The sequence below is a fragment of the Mycteria americana genome, chromosome 6, assembly GCF_035582795.1.
Source record: "Mycteria americana isolate JAX WOST 10 ecotype Jacksonville Zoo and Gardens chromosome 6, USCA_MyAme_1.0, whole genome shotgun sequence".
Lineage (NCBI taxonomy): Eukaryota > Metazoa > Chordata > Aves > Ciconiiformes > Ciconiidae > Mycteria > Mycteria americana.
Window position 1 is genome coordinate 51,636,517 of NC_134370.1, and position 19,835 is coordinate 51,656,351.

The following is a 19,835-nucleotide window of genomic DNA, read 5'->3' on the forward strand; positions in this document are numbered from 1 at the left end:
CAGTTGACTTCTCTGTGGTGATAGTTGGAAGCTCTTGATCTTAGCAATAAATGGTAAGTATTTTTATTTTGTGACCTAGGAAGACTGTAGTAATCAGAGTTTCTGTAAAATCCTCTATTGATGACCATCGTAATTTTTAAATATAAAGAGCTCATGGTTGTCGGACAACATAAGTAGGTTAGTGACCCTGCCAGACTTTTGTGACTACTGCGCTGGAGCGCTGTGTTAGAAGCTTCTTGAGTATAAATGGGATCCAGATGCTTTTGCTGGCTAGAGTCTTAGGGCAAAGTCCTGGATATGCACATCCTCTTTCCAACACTTGTTTCCAAGGTTAAGACTATATAATCCAACTGCTCTACTATTACCAGTATTGCTGGCTTCTGAATGTTGTCTAGTTGCTTATGAATAACTTCACGGAATTCCAACATCAGTGGCACTTTGATTTGCAGGTTCAGAGACATGAGATGAAGTATAGGAATGTATGTATTGCATATTACAACTATACTTAGCTTTGCAGTCCAAAATAAATGCAGAACTAGCTTTAAACCTGATGTGTATATTCCTTGTTTCAGTTTTTTTTGTGCTAGTTTTTGTCCTTAAATGAAACAATGTACAGCTTCTCCAAAGAGAAGGGCAAACATGCCTGCAGGTAGTTGGTTTTAGGTCAGATGTGTGTGATATGACACTGTTAATATGGTAGGTTTGCTACCCAGAGAATTAATGATCTCTGCATTTAATACAACCTGTGTACAGATAAGGTTTTTAGTAACAATTACATATTTCCCATGTACATGACAACTACAGTCGGAACATGAATTCTAGCAACCTTACAGCTACTAAATATATACAGGATTATAACAGAAAATATGTATTTAATTCTAGCAGACCATTTCTGTCCTGAAAACTAACATTCATTCAAACTAGTAACCCAAGTACATTCACCTGTAACACATAGTTAATGTGTTACATTAGTTAATCGAGCAGGCAGCAAAGTAGGGTGGACAGAAACAGATTGCCTGCTTTCTGACAAATCCATTGCAGGAGAACCAGTAGTTGGCACAGATTTATTCTCATACCCGGTTTCAGGTTGGGTTCCCATTGGTAGTACATTATTCATTTCAGAATTTTATCTTTTTCTACATGATGTTTTGATGTGTATCCGTTTCCCACAAATACGTTGATGTGTCACTTTGTGAATTTGTTGCCTTTAAGCCAGTGTCATTGTGAGCTTGATTTAGGGATGACTGTGAGACTGTCTTCCATGCTGGTCTTTGGAGTATTGTAAACCTGGTGACATGCTCTAGAAATTATTATACTTCAGTTAAACAGCGTGTATGGAGTAGGAAATCTGAAAAATATGTAATCAAAAAATGAATGAAGAACTGAAAAAAAAAAATAGCTAGGAAGCACTTCAGTACTTCATTTAGAAATTTTTTAACTTCTGTATTCATAGTTTGTCACTTGAGTTGTAGTTGTCTAACAGAAATGTCATGAGTAATTTGATCTGCACTTTCATATAACTTCTTATTTTGGATGTTGAATAGGTATGTCCGTTCAATGCTTCAGAAGCCTGACCTTGAGGTGCATTGAGTATTTGTAACTTGATAGTTTATTTCTAAGGGTCTCAGTCATGTGCTGCTGCCTTTAAAGGTGCTGTCGCAGGATTTTCACTCTTGAATCAAGTCTGCAGCATGGGGTGTAGCACAATGAACATTACTAAACAATTATTAGCACAGAAAGGAACTTAAAGCTGAAGACATAGTCTGGTACTGCAGTGTCAATGTTCCACCTTTTGAGTGGAATGGATCAGACCTTTCAGTGACTCAGCTTCAGGAGTGAGAACACTGTGAGAGCCTGCCTTTAAAGAACCAGTTCAAAGAGGTAACTTTTTAAAAGGCTTTTGAATTGAAAACGCCACTTTGAGTTTTCTTTTTACAGCCCAAAAATTGTTTTTTATTTCTGTTTCAGAAATTGCACATTAGAAAACTGGAAGGAGAGAGCTATCGATACCACTGTGCACTTCCAAGAAGCAGAAGAGCAAACCTTATTGTTACCAATAGGTATTAAGTTTTGAAGACTTTCTAAGGGCTTGTCTTGGTTTCAACTTGGGGATTAGACATCTGACTAAGTCTAAACTGATTGCTATTCTCTGCATGTGTACTTTTCTTGTCCATTTTTGTCCTGATTTTTTTATAATTTATTTTGTTTCCTTTATGGAAAATGTAATATGGTAATGATGGCAATACTAGATACTAATTTAGGAAGACAGTTTATTCTGAGGTCAGTGACCCTTTCATCTTACTGGAGGGAAATACTCTTTTTTTTTTTATTTATTTTATTTTATTTTTCAAATTAGCTTGTGATAAGAGTTTGCAGTCAAACCAACGTTGTGATTAATGTTTACAATCTTGTTAATTAAAGGATACTTTAAATGGAGTCTTAAGTTTTTGTATGACTATGAAAATCAATATTAAACTCATCAGACAATTTTTAAAGTGCAAGATGTTACTAGTCTTGGTTATGTAGTTTGAGGACTCAAAACTTTCTAAATACATTTAGAGAATGAAAAGGAACCCATAGATTATGATCTCCACATCCCAAATGTCACGAATATCCACCTTGCCTTGAATGTATGAGAGGGGCTCAACCATAATGAGACTCGTGGAGTCACCCCACCATGTTTGTTTTATAACAACTAGCACACCTTAAAATTCATGCTGCAGCTGAACAAGCTTTTTCAAAATACTGACAAAGTCCTTTAATGATAGTTAGGTGATTTATTTGTTTGCAGCTTCAGATAAATGTGCACATCTCTCCTTATCCCGATTCCTCTCCACATGCATAAAAGTTCCAGTTTAACTCCATTCAAAACTGCCACCTGTTTTTGTCTTAGTGTGCTAGCTGACCTTGGAACTTTGAAGTAATTAAAGGTCAGCTAGCTAGCAACTGTAAACAGTAGCAACCGATCATCTGTCAGTCTAGTAGTAACTGTGTCATTGTGTAGCTAGTATGTAGCTGTTTGACTACCTTCATCTCGTAGAGGCTGGCTTTTGAGGAACTGGTTTGAATTAACTGATGACCCTCTAGTATCCAATTCCAGTAAAATGTTTGGATTTGGAGAGCTGGGTGGGTTTCGATTAAGTTGGCCTGTGCATACTATGTGATATCATAGATCATCTATGAGGACTTAAGGACAAAGTGATTATTTCAGAATATATGTTAAGGAAATATGGTTTCTCTGTGACTGAGTGGATACTTTTAATCCACACAGAAAATGCCTTCTCAAATGAGTTTCCTTTCTTCATTTTGTTTTGTTTTTCTGGCAAAGTTCTAGTCCCAGGGAGAAATTGTGTATTAACTTTTTTCTTCTGAACAGGAGAGTGATATATGTAAAAGAAGTGGAAATCTTAGGCCATTTAACAACAGAGTGGGATTACTTATTTGAAGACTTTACACGCTGTCCCTCCTATGAAGCAAATGTTTTAAAAATAACTGCTTTGGTAAGAAAAGCATATAAACTTTTTTTATTTAACACTACTTAGAGTTCCAAACATGCTCTTAACTTATTTATGGTTCTAACTGCTAACCATGGGACTATGAGACAGGATTTACTTAAGATTTCTTGAAAGTATGAGTTGGGTTGGACAGAGGCCACACTGAAATCTAACCTGAAGTTGACATTCAAGCCATTTAAGTATCAGATTCTGCATTCTTGTTTCATGAGTCACCTGAAGTACATTTTTGTTCCCCTCTGCAACAGGATCAAAGGATGTTCCAAAGGAAGGACAGTACAGGTCATGAATGTGTGAAGACAGTTCAGCTTCAGGATGAAACTACAGCAAGGGTATATTCTTTTTTTTTTTTTCCTTTCATCTTCTTTCCTTATGGTATTGTTAACCGTTGTTGAAACTCAGCATGTAAAAAAGATGGTAACTTTCAGAGACCCGTTATAGAATAGGCTGCTGTGCCTGAGGACCGTTTACGATACTTTCATGTTGAAAAATGAGTTTATCCAGGAGAAAGATGAGACAAGGTAGTCTAATGCATTCAAGAGAGTGTATGCAATAATAATTTGAGGTTGAAGTTGCGTAGTCTTGTGTTTTGTATATTAAAACTCATTAAAGGAAAATAATTCAAATACCTGAAAGTACTAGGTTGGGTTCATTATAGTCTCTAGCATTGAACAATGAGAAGTTCTGCTACCTCCTCATTATTTCAAGATCACTGGACTGACCCAGTAAGTATACCTTGTGTGAAAAGGCTTACTTAAATTCCTGCTCCCACCCTCCCTGCACCTGGGTTTTCTACCATTTATCTCTAAATATTTGTTCATATTGATGCTGGAGAGGCTGATTTATTTTGGGAGCTTTTGTTCTGTGGATGGTTGGGTCTCACAGCTAACTCACACAAGCTGAACTAACAATTTGTATAAATTCCAGGGTACTTCAACAATAGAAAAATTTACCTAGGAAACCAGGCATCTTACTGTAGTTTTGTATCGGGTGATAAGAGAGAAGGAGTTCTCCCTGATACCAAAAGTGAAATCAATTAGATCCACAGCATCTTGGAAGCACGCTTGAAATTGTAGCTCCAGTAAATGACAAGTCAGCAGCTAGAATCAGAATAGGGGCCAAATTGCTTCTATTAAATTGATCAAGCCTTCTAAAAGAATGGGTTAGACCGGGAAGGAAAAAAAAACCCCACAAACCTGCTATCATTTTGAGGCACTTTTTTTATCTACTGGAAGAGTCTATATTATTTCTTCACTGTCCCTTGTCTAAAGAAAAAGTTCCTTCAACTTTTTCTTACAGCACGTCTCCAAATCACACTTTTCGTTAACTAATTTAAATCCTTTTAGTTTGTCTGTGTCTTAGTGTCTGACATCTTAGTGTTACGGCCAAAGCTGGAACATTGTATACAACATGCAGGCCACACTAGAAGGATACTTCTTTGTGTTTAGTTCTCTTTTTTTCTGTTACTGCCTAACTACTTGTTCCTTTGCTAGTGTTTATGCTGGTATGTATACATTGAAAATAATTTTTTCTGTCCTGAAGTGCAACACTGCCCATTTACCCATGGATTTCTGTTTCTTGAGTTTATCAGTATTAGTCTTCATTTTGCATCTCCTGTCTTTGCATAGGTCCCACTTGTAAAACTATACCAATTTGATAGGAAGACATAAAAAAGAGTATGCTTCACAAATAATTGTCACTTCTGTGAAGATTTCTGTGGTGCCCTTTGTATGTGCATGAAACAAATATCTTTAAGATCAGGTTAAGGTTATCTGTAGTGCTTCCTTGTTCTTTCTCTCTCCCCTAAAAAACAAACAAGGGTTTTAGGTTTGCCCTTCTTTAGTCCTCTGAATCTTTCCCCAGCCTCCATGAGTTATCAGAAATCCATAAATGTTTGAAATACTTCAAGTACACCTGATGCATGTTATTTGTTCATCCAGCTTAACTTATTCTTTATTTTAATATTCATTGTTGTATAAATAAGTTTTACTTTTATTGAAATCATTTCAATAAAAGCATTTACAAGCATTTCAAACACTTCAGCTTTCACAAAATGCTGAGATTACTCAGGTAAAATCAGACTGACCATCGAAGCTACTCCAGTACCTTTTGGTTGTTGTTGGGTTTTTTTTGTTTTGTTTTGTTTTTCCCCCCCTAGGCATTTACACATATCACATTGACATTAATTTTCTCAGACTAGAGATATATCACTATGTTAATATTATGTATACACATTTTATGCATAATGTACAATATGTTTAATGTTAGACAGTTGAGACATGGGGGTTTTTTTAGCTGTTAGATTGGAGTTAGGAATTAAAAATGACTGGTTTAGTTGCAGTGATTTGTTCAGTTAAGTCATTTATAATTTTAGAATTATTGTTAGGTTCTATTTTAATTTATCCTTCTGTGGATCTCAACTAACTATCCAGTTTGAGAGTGCTTCTCATTGTAAATATTTTCAAAAGTGCCTGCTGTCATTTATATCTTCTTTTAATTATTATGAATGATTCTCTTATATTTCCAGATAATGATAATCCAAACCTCTTGGTTGTTTGGCCTGAACATAGTTGGCTTCTGAGGCTCTTTACCTCAGACTGAATCTAGTAGTGGTAGGCTCTCAATACTTTTCTGTCCATTTTAGAAGAGAAAAAATGGCTTAATTGGATCTGATACTAAATTTTTCTCAAGAGACCTTATTCTTACAGTATTTAAACTTTTACTATTTTTTTAGTAGCATCTTATGGAAGAAAACTTCAAATTGCATGCTTTAATTTTCTTTCTTTCAATGTGTTGCTTTACAGAGGATTTGTTGTGCCATTCAGGAAGCCCAGGCAACAAGAAAACAACTCAAGTTGGTGAAGCAAGCGTCGTTGCAGTTGAAGAAGCCACAAATGCTGTCTTGATAATAACAGGATTTTTCGGGTTTGACCTTTGGTATGCAATTTTACCCTAAAATTGATGAGAAACGACATGGAAACTTTGTGCAGAAAGTAAAGATAAAATATCTGAGGTCTTCCTTCAAAATTAACAGCCATAAACACTTTATTTTAAGAATTTATGCCTCTTTCTAAAACTATGGATTTCATTATTTTAAAATACACATTTAAGTTTAAAAATTACGTTTGCTAAAATGTTTTCCCACTCTGAAATTTTCTTTTCTATTCTTTTTCACGTCAGGAGCTCTTGTACATGCATTCTAAAATAAAGTGGTTTTCTGATTTGCACTCTAAATTTATGGTTTACAGACAGGTTGTAGTAATTATGGTTCTAGTGTTTTGCAAAATAAAGTACTTATGATAATGATTGAAACTAATTAAAAACTCCCTCTATTTTAGGCAGCATTCTCTTTAAATTAAGAAAGAAGCGTACACAATTTAGCTACTATAGTTTCATCCCTGTTTGTTTAGTATTAGAAAATACTGCACTGGAGCACATAAGAATGAATATGTATGAAAGAAATAGGCTATTGTTGTCTGGAAATGCTTACTTTGGAATGTTGTCACTTACACTGTAAATGAAACTCTGCACTTTAAAAATGGAAAATATTATTCACCTGTCATGTGCATGTATATGGTTTTGGTTGTGTATCTGTAGCTTAAAGACTTCTCCAGGAGGAACAGCATGTTGGTTTTAGACAGCATTGTATGTCAAAAGCTTAAATCAAAGTAATTAGCTTTCCATATTTCAGTGTATAGTTACTCCACTGGAAGAGTGCCATCTCATTAAACTAAAAGTCACTTCTGATATAATATTTTTGTTGCAGTTTCTCTTCCTGAAGACTGTTAGTATTCAGTTTAGCAAGGTATTTAAGCACATTTAAAGTATATGCCTAATTCTTAATGGTATAATGTATAATCCCACAAACTTCATTGAGACATGTTCCATTCTTAACACTAGGCACATACATAAGTAAGTGTCTGGGTCAAGGACTATATGAGCAAACAGATTTTAGTTCAGTAATCAGTAAACTAAGAGCTCTTGCTGTCAGTCTTTGGATCTCGAATAAGATATAAAGTGTCCTTGCAAATATTTACTCTTGAAAATTTGCTCTTTCCAACTTACTTCACTTGGAAAGAATGATTTCTGGTTTTTATTTAATTTTGTACTACATAATAGCTATAGATATGAACTCAATTAAAAAAATGGCAATATTCTTGCATAGAGCTATTTAGTAAGTGGAGCAATCATGAGAACTAGGCCTGGATTTTTAAACTCTTTATACCTAAGGGCTGATGGATTCTATAAATGTACTCTTAACCTGTACCTATGATCTCACCAAAATTAGAAAGCTTAAGATATTTGAAATTAAGCTGCCAAACACAGACATTTTAGAGAGCATCTGCAGACATGATTTTATTGCTGTTGTATGCACATGGCTATTAATCTGGTTTGCTATGATGAAAAAAATGTGATACAACCTTTAATTCCGTGTTACCACCTATTTTCTAGAAAGCTCTGCTCAAACATTAACTAAATTAGCTATATAGGTTGTATGTATTGCAAGCCTGCGTTTAAAAAAAAGAAAGACAATAAATTTTTATATGCAATTATTTGTGCTATGATTTTAAATGTCGTTGCTTCTAAAATATGTTATATGCTGTTGGTTTGCCACATGTCACTGGCACTATATGGAAAAAATTTTTGGAGTACTAGCGTACTGCAGAAGAGCTTTCTACAGCCAAGCGTTTCCTTCAACTTGGTGTCTGGCATGTTAAGGGATAGTTCTATGTGTACTGCCTCTTAATTCATAGTTGAAAATAGATTTCTCTTCAGTCTGCTCTCAGTGCTTGTTTAGACGGTACCATGTGCCTTTTTTGAGGTGGAGAATTGGAGCTTAAAACAGTTCTGATGACATGTTTCCGACTCCAGTCTTCTGCTTGATTCAATTCTGTGCTTCCTCGTTTTTATTTGTAAACTTTCTGGCTTGAATTATAAGCAGTAGGTATTTTATTTTCTCACTTTATATGCGATTAGGTACAGTGAAGTAGCTTCCTATTTAAAATAGTCTGAAGAAGCAGTAGGGTTCTATAGAAAAACTTTTTGTTTTGAAATGCGTGTCTTTGCAGTTTGGGTTCTAGCTGAATTTGAACTGGTAGATGGCACTAAAAATTCCAGCTGAAGAAGTAATGAACGACCTTCTTTACCACTTGGATCGAGCACTCAAGAGGACATGAGAGAGATCATTTGCTAAGAAATCGCATTTCTTGCTTAAATGGAGATAGATGTTCAGGACCAATAGGTTTCCAGTGCTTGTCCTGTGCTTTCCTCAGGTGTTCCATTCCATTTTACCATGTGTCCTTCTGTCTTTGCTCTTGTTTTTTATCCAGCCTTTTGCATTGCTGCATTCTCTCCAGCTGCAAATGCTGTTGGCTGTACCTGGGCTTTGCTGTCTGACTTCGGCAACTTTCTTTTCCTGTTCCCTTTCTACCCTTTTCCTTAAGCTGGTGCATCTTCTTGAAGTGCTGGCCGAGGGAGTTAAGGAAAAAGGAGGGTCTCTTGTCTAGTCCCTAAGTATATGTCCAGCATAAGAACAACTGCAGAATTAAATACTGTTTAGATGATCTGTAGGAATGAGGTGGTGTTGGGGTAGAGTGCATTTTCAGAAAATCTTTAGTGATGAATTTCAACCAGGTGCTGCAATGCAAAGTGAAAGAGCTTTTTTCAAAGATTTTGGCACGCCTTTTTTATTTTTTTTTTTTAAACTGTTTGGCAACAAATTGGTTTCCCATACATTTAGGATTTAATGTTTCTATGAAGCTTTAGAGTTTCAGTATTACTGAGCACACAAGTTGGCCAAACTGTTGAGATCTTCCTAGACCTTTCCTTGTGATGAGCTCCCAGAAGTTTTTGCTGTCTCAAAAGCCAAGTTTTACTGGATATAAGATATGGAATACTAGCTTGTTAATTAGAACTCCAAGCATTTAGGTCAGGCCTGGGTCCTTGCTTCAGTTACTCTGTTGCTCATCATAGGTTTCTCTGGCCCTTCAGAAGCTGCTTTTTCTTTTTTTTTCTTTTTTTTTTTTTTTTCTTTTTTTTTTAACAAGGCCTGGATGGGTGTTTAGTCCTTCTAACTGTTTTCTCAGTCTCTTGCTTGAGCTGTAGCCTTCTTTCTGAAACTTTCTCGGTCCTTTCTGTCATGCTCTCCCTCCCCCAGCGTGCTCAGTTGCTTCCTAGGTAGAGGACAGTATGTCCTTCCTCAACATAGATCTATCTCAACCTAGTAACCATTTTAAAGGACAGTAACAGAAAATGATAATAAAATCAAACTGTTTCATGTAAAAACATGTTAATATGCTTTTGCTTATGATTTTAGAACAATCTAATGCTTTAAAAAAAAAGAGAAAGACATGAGAACTTTGGGAATAGATAATAGGTATGTGTGGTTCTTCACAGGGTGGTGCTATCAATTCCACTTAACTGTGGGCTTTTTTAGGGAGTATTTTATTTTGATAATTTTTATTGAATTTCTACCCAATCTGGAGATTAGTAAGTCTTCACATGCTGAAATGTTGTATTTTGAAAATAAAAACAGCTTCTTACTAATTTATACATGAGCTTGGTCCATTTTACTTGGTCCATTTTACTGTTAACTGTTCAGAGGGATTTTTAGGATATCTTTCAATAAGAATTTTAATTGGATTTTATTCAGACTCTTTCCTCTTAAAAGGACCCTATATTCATTAAGTTTACTACTACCAGTCATTCTCTGCAGAATTACAATGTCAACCACTTAAAACTACTTAAGTGAACATTTTAAAAGAAGCAAATACCACCCCGCCACCCCCCCCCCCCCCCCCCCCCCAACGCTCTTAAAAACACTCAGATTGTGGAATCTCCGTCCTTGTAGATGTTAACAACCTGAGTTGACATGGTCCTGCACAACCTACTGTAGCTGACTGTGGTTGGACTGTGCAATCTCAAGAGATATCTTCCAACTCCAGCTGGTCTGTGATTCTTTCACAATAAGAAATCTGAAATACCCTTCTTTGCCCTGAAAAAGAAAGAAAAACCCCAGAGATGTGAGGTTCTGTGTTTCCTGGGTTATTTTAAATTATAGCTATCAAAACAACTTTACGCCTTTCACCATAGTGTTTAACAATTTTCTCAACACTTGCAGAGTCTGGAAGAACGTTTGGTTTATTATAGACACTGAATAGGGAGTGTTTTAGTAGTAAGAGATTAAATAGTTTTAGAGGAGATTAATTGTGAAGTTGGAGGAGGTAAATTAAGTAATTCAGCTTAACAATCAAGGTACCAATATTTTAATTTAATTGCTGGCAGTAAATATGCTTTTGTTGTAGTAGAGTAACATAGTGATTACACTATGTGTATCCTAATCTTGGTCTTTGGTTGACAACAAGGATTTTGTAAGGGGGTCTTGGGTCACTCAGAGTATTTAAAAATAAAATAAAAAGGATTTAATTTTAAAAGTGGAAACTGGTGAAAACTTTTGAAACTAGCTAGCATCTGCTTGACAAAATAATTCTTTCAACAGCTTATAAAATTGCATTTATTCAAACCTGAGTGTGAAGGCTGAATATGAAATAGATGCCAGTGGACTGACCACTTGAAGAGAAATCTTAATATAAGAAACAAGTGGAGGGATTTGAGAATCAACATATACAACTTCAGGTTCCTTCAGAAAAATCAAAGCTTTAGTCTCTTTATTAAAGTTTCCTGGACAAAGGTATGGTTTTGGGGGAGAGGGCAGTTATCACTTAAACATACAATGCCACACAGCATATGAAGGGCAGATTGAAGGAAAAAAATTATTAGACATCTAGATGTAAAATAAAATTTGTTCCAAGTATATGAATGTTGTTCAGTTTACTAATGATCCTAATGTAATTCCCTTCCTTGGATTATGGATCTCATTTGCATAATCACTAAGTAACAATGATGCAAATACACAGATCTCCAGCCTTTAGCATTTATTATCTCTGTGCTGCAATTTACTTCTGTTTTGGAGTTTTCAAGATGTTTGTCAGCAACTAAGATGGTAGCTTAATCTAGTCACCTGACTTGTCTGAGGGAGAAAAGCTTAAGTATGAAAGGAGAAATAACTCTAAAAAGGAAGGAGTTGACCCTTCAAAAGGAACGTGTGAATTTAAAACTTGATTCAGTTCACTGTATCCTCACTCTTCCCAGAGGTCAGCAACTAAACTTCTACTTTGAAATTATTTTATATTCTTTGTTATTTGTTTTAGAGTGAGAATGTTCATTGTCTATCCTGATCTAGTTTTCAGATTGCATTGGGGCGGGGGGATGAGGGAGGCAGGAGGAACCCCGTAATAATGGCATGGTAGGTTGGGAGTGAAGGAAAGTGAAAGCAGGATGGTGATAAATCTGTAAAATGGCTAACTCTTTAGAGGCAAAAAAGTTGGTAAAAAGCTAATTTGATATATTGATATCCTGCTACAAATTCCTTTTACATGAGTAACTGGGAAGATACCTCATCTAGTTATGAAGACAAACTGTGCTACTTGAAAACAATAACTGTGTTGAATTTTAACAAGGAAAAGAAATTTTTGTTTGGATTTCAGTCAGGGAGGCAGAGCCATTCCCAGATATGTTACTGGAGTCAGCAGATGGAACACTGAAAGTCCTCTTTATTGGTAATATGACAACACTCAAATTCCAGTGTTCATCTTGTGTGTGTGTCCACATTGTTTCTAGACTCTGCTGTTTATCAAAGGTAAGCACAGTAAGGATGTATAATTCTGAAAAATGCTTGTTGAAAACAAAGACTTGAAAAATAGGGAAGGTGCTTATGCACTGTATAAGGTAGCATACTTCTAGGGGTTTGAAATGTTTCCCCATCAGATATGACCATAAGTTCCTCTCATATATAATCAAAGCTTTATAGGTAAATCACTGAGCTGTGCAGGTCCTAGTCTCTGCTCTGATAAATGTGGCCCTGCATCTGCCCTTGACTTAGTTGGTGTATGAGGACTGTATTGTGCTTATAAAGCTTCCTCTTGTGTTTTTTGTGGCTGTGCGTTCCATTTCCCTGCTAGAAAGAAATTTGCTGTTGACTTCTAATGAGCTACAACATTGGGCTAAGGTGCTCTTAAGGAGTCCAAAAAGACTTCTGCAACTGATCCCATAGGATTGTTGCAGGTTAATTATCAGTAAAAGCACACAGAAAGTATCTTGAAGTCAGTAACTTACACTTAAGCAACCTAGCTTTAGACCTCATCCTGTCTTGAAAGGTATATAATCAAATAACAAGAGAAAATGACAGTTTAGTATAATGACATTCTGACAAACATGTTGGGGAGCAATTGTACAATTGTTTTTCAATTAGAATAGTATCAGTAGGCTTGTCATGGGGACACTCCTGAAGAAACTTTTCTTTTAAATTTAAATGCCAGTTAGCTAACCCTTTTTTTTTCTGTACGCTGTTAAGACATTCTTCACACTTTAACAGAGCACACCAACCTTGAGCAATTGATTACTGATGCTGATAAGCATCAAAAGAATAGACATCCTCTAAGTTTTTGTGGAATTTTAAAAATAAAACAGCATATTACTTAAATCAACTTTGAGTTAATTGCAAAAATTTCTTAAGTTTGACTCGCTGTGGTATAGCAGAAATCGATGTGTGAAATTTGATAGATGAATATGTGTCTAGGTTGCAAATGATGAAACGCTACTGTAAATTGTTGTTTCAGTAGTTACCCACAAGGTGGGGGAATGAAACTTTATATTTTACTGCTGTCTTAGAGCTTTCCTGCCCACTCTCCTCCTGCCTGGAGACCATACTGTTAAAATCATCTAATTGATATGGTCAATGCAGAGGATAGAGCTATAAATCAGAGGCTGTCAGAAGCTTTACAAACTGTAGATCCAAGCCTGGAGCTTTAGAAATGTTGGAAAAAATACACTGCAACGATTGTTCACATGTTATTTCTTACTTGTACATAGTGTTGTAGGAATTGGCGCAGATTTCCATGTGTACAGATTTCTTTAGTGGGTAATGTTTTAGAGTAAAAGCCTTTCCGTGTGTTTTTTACTGAAGTGCTCATTCTGCTAATGCTACTGTTGAATTGCAGAAATTGAGCTGAAGATGGCTGTGTAACAGACAGTGTCGTATAAGGTATGTCCTGTTTTTCTTCTGTGTATCTACTAAATTCAGAGAGATCTAAGGCAGCCCAAGAAGCCATCTCAGAACTGTTTAACAGGATTGCATACTTTTTCTTTGCACTGTTTAGTTAAAGTTAATAAATACTTTATGGTAGATATTACACCTATTTCAAATAGTACTTAAAAACTACTTAAGACTAATACTTGCAAACAAAGCAAAAACTGAAAAATAAGCAATACTACGCTGTATTTGGGTCAATACTGCCACTTCTTACTTTAGAGATTGCCACTACAAGCTGCTGCTAACGAGAACTAGTCTTCACTCAACTTCTATAGTTCAGTTGTGGGAGCCATTCTTACACTTGTGAGCTTCCAGGACTGTGCAGAATATCATGTATGTTCCTTTGCAGCGTGCAAGAATTGAAGATGTATTAGTCCATTTGCTCTTTTTGTGCCTGTATTGTTGGTTGCAAGTGTCCTTTTCTTTGTCTGCCTTTAGGATCCTTTCCAATTCCTGCTTTCTAAAGACTCTCTTACCAATTCTATGGAAAGAAATACCTAAACGAGGAAGTAGGTGAGGCTATCTAAATGTTTAAAAATAATAATTTAGCTGTATCTTTTTACTGGCAAAAAAATTTAATGAGAGAAAATCTTTCTGGGAGGGCATATGGGAGAAAAGACAATCTTCATTGTGGGGGAATTAAACATTTTAAAACAGGTTATTTCTAGTATTGTCAGGCATAGAGTGCTCTCTGTGCTAGGTTCTGAGGGCTGCTCAGTTCCTCCTGCCATCCCTCACAATTTCCTAACCCTGTAGCATCTAGGGCTTGCAGGCAGGGTCTGAGAACTGAGGAGAAGAAAGGAATGAGGGAGAGAAGGCACTTGCTCACTGACAGCACTTGCGACAAGATTGCCGCCTCACTCATTTTCTAGTCTCTGCCTAGCTACTCTCATCCTATTCAGAAGACAAGACCTTGTGACTTTGTGTCCCATCTAGTGTATATCCTGGGTAGCCAGCAAATAACACATGGATTGTTTTTTAATTCCCAATTTGGCCTTTTTAGTCTTGGAATTCTTCTAGGCATTGTGTTCTGGATTGATATCTAGCCTTTTTCAGGGGAAGCTTCATAGCTTCCATGGGCATGAAGGACAAACTGAGCTGGCTGTGGTGGCACTGACACACTACAGATATGCTGAGTAACAAATTCTGGATGGCCTCTCATTTCTAGTAATTTCTGTGGCACCTGCCTGACTAATCTAGAGGCCTTTGAAGGATTTAGCAACTTAGAACAAAGGAAGAATGGGAAATAAAAAGTGGAATGGAGAAACCTGGATAGGCCAGGGAACTTGAGAATCATGTTTGGACTCTAATACTTGCTCCCTGTGATCTGTAGTCAGAAGGTTTAACACCCTAATGTAACTTAGCTGTTATAACATTTATATTTGACTCATTAGAAGTCTTTAAAAGTTTTCTTAGACTGAGATAACACTAATTTTTGTCATAGATAAGAGTACCTGGAGGATTTCTTCAAGTTTCCTCTGTAGATGTCTCATAACATGTTCTGCCTCTAATAGTTGTTTCTTTTGTATTTGCACATTTGCAATTTTAAATATAAATTGTATCTGTATATAGGGCACATATTCTTGATGTTGCAGGTTATCTGTTTCAAGTCTTCAGAATTCTACGCACATGTCTTTGAAAATAGATACAACATATAATAATACGTGGAAGTACTGACAGGGCTACTAATGTGATTGGTTTTGGTGGTTTTTGTGAGCACAAAACTTCATTTCCAGAGCTATCTATCTATTCTCTTGCATGCCCTCCTACATGGAGGCATATGTAGGGGCCCTCTCTAATCTAAGGACTTACGCAAGCTTGTAGACCTGGAAAATACATAACTTAGCTGAAAGCACATTTAGCACCATGTTTGCAAATAATAAGCATTAAACAATATGGCTAAAGTAGTATTAAAGCCAGTTAGGCAGGCAGTCTTACCAGCGCTGCAGTTCTGGCAAGGAGGTGCTGATGTTCATCATGGGCCTGCCCGACTCTTTGTTTTGGTCCTTCTGTGGACCATGGCACATGGAACAGGCCGTTGTATGACAACATGAAGCAATATTGGTTGTGGAGTTCAATGACAGTCCAAGCCACTCATGCCTGTTTCTGTGCCACGCCCAGTTGAGTAAATCTGACTGTTCGTCACACCAAACTCTAAATTAGGTCAGGAAACTCCTGTGGCTTAACACCAGTGAAACCTGTCAGTGGTGGGACCGTTGGTTGGGCAGTGGGGCAGTCGGAAGAAGTAGTGAGATTGCCACCAAATGATTTGTAGCATCAAATCACAGACTTTAGCCTAAGTAGCTCTTGTTTTGTGCTTGCTCTCCTGACATCTCATTCTGATGTACATAAGCATGACAGCTTGGAGTTTTTAAAGGTTATTTCTGTTATTAAGCACAACATATACACAATTTATCTATCCTGCTACATGTTTTGGGGAAACTACTCAATTATCCATAGACTTTAGGATTTTGGTTACTGTGATACAGTAGTTAAGTCAACAACACATCAACAACCTTCCTCCTCTGTTTTGATCATTCGCAGCAATCAAAGCATCTATGCACCAAATGATCGCTTTTCTCTGTTTTGGTTCACCAGAATAGAAGGCAGTCCTACATTTCTCACCTTGGCAAAAGTTGCACCAAAATTCATGTGTCGCTGCATGGTATATGTGTATAGTGTGTACCACTGCATGGTTACAATTCAGTAGATATTTTTATGCTTAACACAACCTATATTTGGTTAATCAGAGTACAGCTATAGAAGACTTCTGTGCTTTAGGTGTTCTTCAGCTTCTTGTAACCTGTAAGGAACATAGATGTTGTTTGTTCAAATATAGACTGCTTGTAAATTCAAATGAGTGGCATGATTTAATGTTGGGAAGAAACTGAAGCGGTACCAATTGTCTTAAAAACTTTTAAGATCAAACAAACAATGGAAGGGTGGGAAATATACATATTAAATATTACTCTGCCTATACATTAAGTACTGTGATACCAAGACCTAAACACAATCAACAAAATTACCTGCACTGGATTAGTTTAGTAAAGGCATATTTCACTTTTCCTATGCTGGATTAATTTTCTGCCAGGTTAACAGTCAGCTGAGTAGCTAGAGAGGGAAAGGAAAGGGAGAGGAGGGGAGTAAATGTCGGATGATGGCAAGCTGTTAGGTTGGCTCAGCTTCATCCCAAAAGTTAGCAGTGCTGAAGAATTAGTTGAAATTTTTCAGTTGAAGCTGCACACTAAAGATGTGGATTTTCATTTGAACTAAGCTTTTCATTGAAAAATGACAGCTTTCCACAGTGTTTCCATTTCTGTTGTCATTGAAGAATTGAGTACTAGAAATTAAATTTAAAAAATATTTCAGCTGCAAGCTGAAATAGTCTGGTTTTGAAGTGTTAGTGTTGTCTGGTATGAGGTGTTACTGTTCGGGTGGCTTCATCGCCTCTGTTCTTTTCCATGTGCTGAGGTCTGTGACCTGTTTCTGGGGCAGATGAATAATGCTCGCATTGGCAGAGTGGAGTAAACAAAATGCCCCAAAACCAGAGGCAAGAACCAAAGAAGGGAGTGTGAAAGTCTAGTAGAGAGGCTGTTGGGCAGGCAGGCAATTGATTAATCCACCAACAGATACGCAAGTGTGTGACATTTTCAAAGGCCTATGCCAGATGAGCAACAAGTAGGCAGTTAAACCTCCAAATCCTTCCAATGACATTAGTCAAACAGGTGCCAGTGTGCAATAAATAGGGCATGATTTAGGATCCAGTCACCAGCTTACCTAGTGAAGATAAATTGAAATAAAAGTTTTGCAGGATGAAGTCCATCGAAGGTGTGAGCATACCTACACATTTGGGATAAGGGCAGCTATCCACTTGCCACAAGATAATAGTGCCTTCCAAGGAGTTTTGGGAAGAAAGACTCTTAACATTTCAAGTTTATAAATATACAAGGAAAATGGTGTGAGGGCACAGCATGTGTCTGAACTGGGGCCACCTGAATTTCTAGCAGTTCAGTCAAAGAGACTTACTGTGCATTTTCAGTGGAACCTGAAATAGATTCAGTTCACAAGATACAAAGCAATACAGGGCAGAATAATAGCATTGTCCTTTCAACACAGGTGAATGTTTCTGCTATCAGTTTTTCTTAAGAAAACATGTTTCTTTTTAAGCACCCAGGTGGAGATCATAGCATAAGTGAATGCATGCATAATATATTATTCAACTGACACCAAGCCTATTCTATTACATGTGATAAGGGCTTGAAAATAAAGTCTTCAGGGGGAAGGCATTTCCATTTGGGAAAAAACTTTATAATTAAGATGATTACAAACCCTGCTTTTAGCATTCACTCTGGACTGAAAGGGCAGGGGGGAGGCAAAAAAAAAAAAGCCCAATATAGTCTTGTGTTTCTTCAATAAAGTTACAATAAGTGTTGTAAGGGTTGATCATAGGGGAAGTTACTTTTATGTGGAAACTTTTACATGTTAAAAGACCATTTGTGTGAGTGGTGAAGGTGCTGTATGCGAGTGAGTACTACTTTGTTTGTGTGTTCTCTATTAAATATAGTGTTAGAATATGAAATTAAGATAATTTTATGTCTTTTACAATCCTATCAGCTTGTACAAGCTAAGTGACATACAAGATGAGTTAGCTGAGATCTCCAAAGAAGTGCTGACAGGAATAGTCTATTATGGAGCATAAAAACCACTTTCCGCTTGGAACATGGGAATGCTGTGAGAGTAGCAGACTTCTGCAACAAAACGTATGGAAATGATGGCCATTTAAAGGTATCTTAGCCACTTTATAAGCAATCCTGTAGCCACTGATCAAAATAATTTCAAGTTTCTTTTTACAGCTGGTTCACCAAGGCATTTGCTTTTCACTGAGAAAGGATGAGCTGGGGATTGCAATGCTAGTTTGGGATTGTTGTGCAGGTACTAATGCTGGCCCAGACTTCTAGTGTGTCTTGCAGCGGAGTTCTTATGTGCTTTTTAAAGCCTCACCCTTAAACACTCCAGTTTCCCATCTGGCAAGTAGGAATGTAGTGCTTTTGTAACTGACTGGTATTTGATGTTTAAAATTGTCAAGTAATCAAATGTAATTATGTAAATACTTTTAACTGAAGTTAAATCTTTGTTCAAGTGATTCTGTGCATTGACAACGCAAGTATGTCCATAAGAAAGTATGATAGATATTTGGTGGTCCTTTGATGTTTTAAAAATATCAGAAAATATTAATCCCTTTACACACATTCATTTTGGCTGATGCTTGTAAACTAAAGCATGCCAAATAAATTCTATCTATCTCTTTGTACACGTTACCTTTCAATTCTGTAACAATTACTTGGAAAGTTACTGTGGGGCACTGGAAAATATAATAATAATTGCTGAACAATATTTTAATCAAAATATAGGATTCACTGAAATCTTAAAAATTGCTGGATTATGTCAAACTTGACTTAATGGTTTTTGTTTGTTTGTTAAACAAGAAAAGGGTTTAAAGACAGACTGATCCTTTGCTATCCAGACCTCCTACTCATTGTTTTATGGGATCTAGTTCCCTATCATGGCAGCACACAAATCTTGGAAATGTTTTTTGAAATGTGAGTGTTTTCAATCCTAGTGAAAACAAATGTTTAAAACTTAAGAATTTCTTGCAAAATTGAATGAATGCATTGAGCCAAAACTCTCTGACAGAGCACACAAATTAAACACACAGGCTTGTTAGCCTTCCAAATAACGTTATGTGAAAAAGCTGAGGAAAGAGAGTTATTGTTGAATTTTCGTAAATGGAATACTTTGTTAATGGGAGGAAAAGCAGATTAATTAAAAGCATAAATATGTTGACACATACTGACTTGAAGGAGAGTTGCTCAGATTCAGTTAAAAACTGAAATCAAAACAAGAGACTTCTTTCTCCCTCTTCTTCCCTCAGCTAAGAATAGTAACATGGTGGTTAGAGCACCAGTCTCCCACATTCCAGGTAACCATATGCTGATGAAACTTTTTTCTTTCTTTGATTGGATCATGAAACCTTCAAAACTTAGTGGTTTTGCCCTGATGGGCAATGAAGGAAAAAGTGAAAAAGGTATTAGTGGAACAGGAAATCAGATTGTCTCATAGCTGTGAATCTAAGCTGGATTTTTAATTCAGCTTGGTCCTGTTATCTTGTCCTA

At 36.5% G+C, this 19,835-nt stretch overlaps 1 protein-coding gene across 4 annotated transcripts in view; it reads left to right on the forward strand.

Annotated features, from left to right (window-relative positions):
* Window positions 1-19,835, forward strand: part of VPS13C (vacuolar protein sorting 13 homolog C) — a 257,639-nt gene that overhangs the window by 92,621 nt on the left and 145,183 nt on the right. Inside the window, exons 80-83 of one of the 4 annotated variants that reach the window (XM_075505805.1) lie at window positions 1,969-2,060; window positions 3,377-3,500; window positions 3,761-3,844; window positions 6,317-8,357. The exons of 1 other annotated variant lie outside the window; for it this stretch is intronic. In XM_075505805.1, the coding sequence (XP_075361920.1) occupies window positions 1,969-2,060; window positions 3,377-3,500; window positions 3,761-3,844; window positions 6,317-6,418 (402 nt within the window). In that variant the 3' untranslated portion in view covers window positions 6,419-8,357. Of the gene's footprint in view, window positions 1-1,968; window positions 2,061-3,376; window positions 3,501-3,760; window positions 3,845-6,316; window positions 8,358-19,835 lie in introns of those variants that run through there. 2 more of the 4 variants (XM_075505806.1, XM_075505808.1) reach the window with 2 other exon arrangements.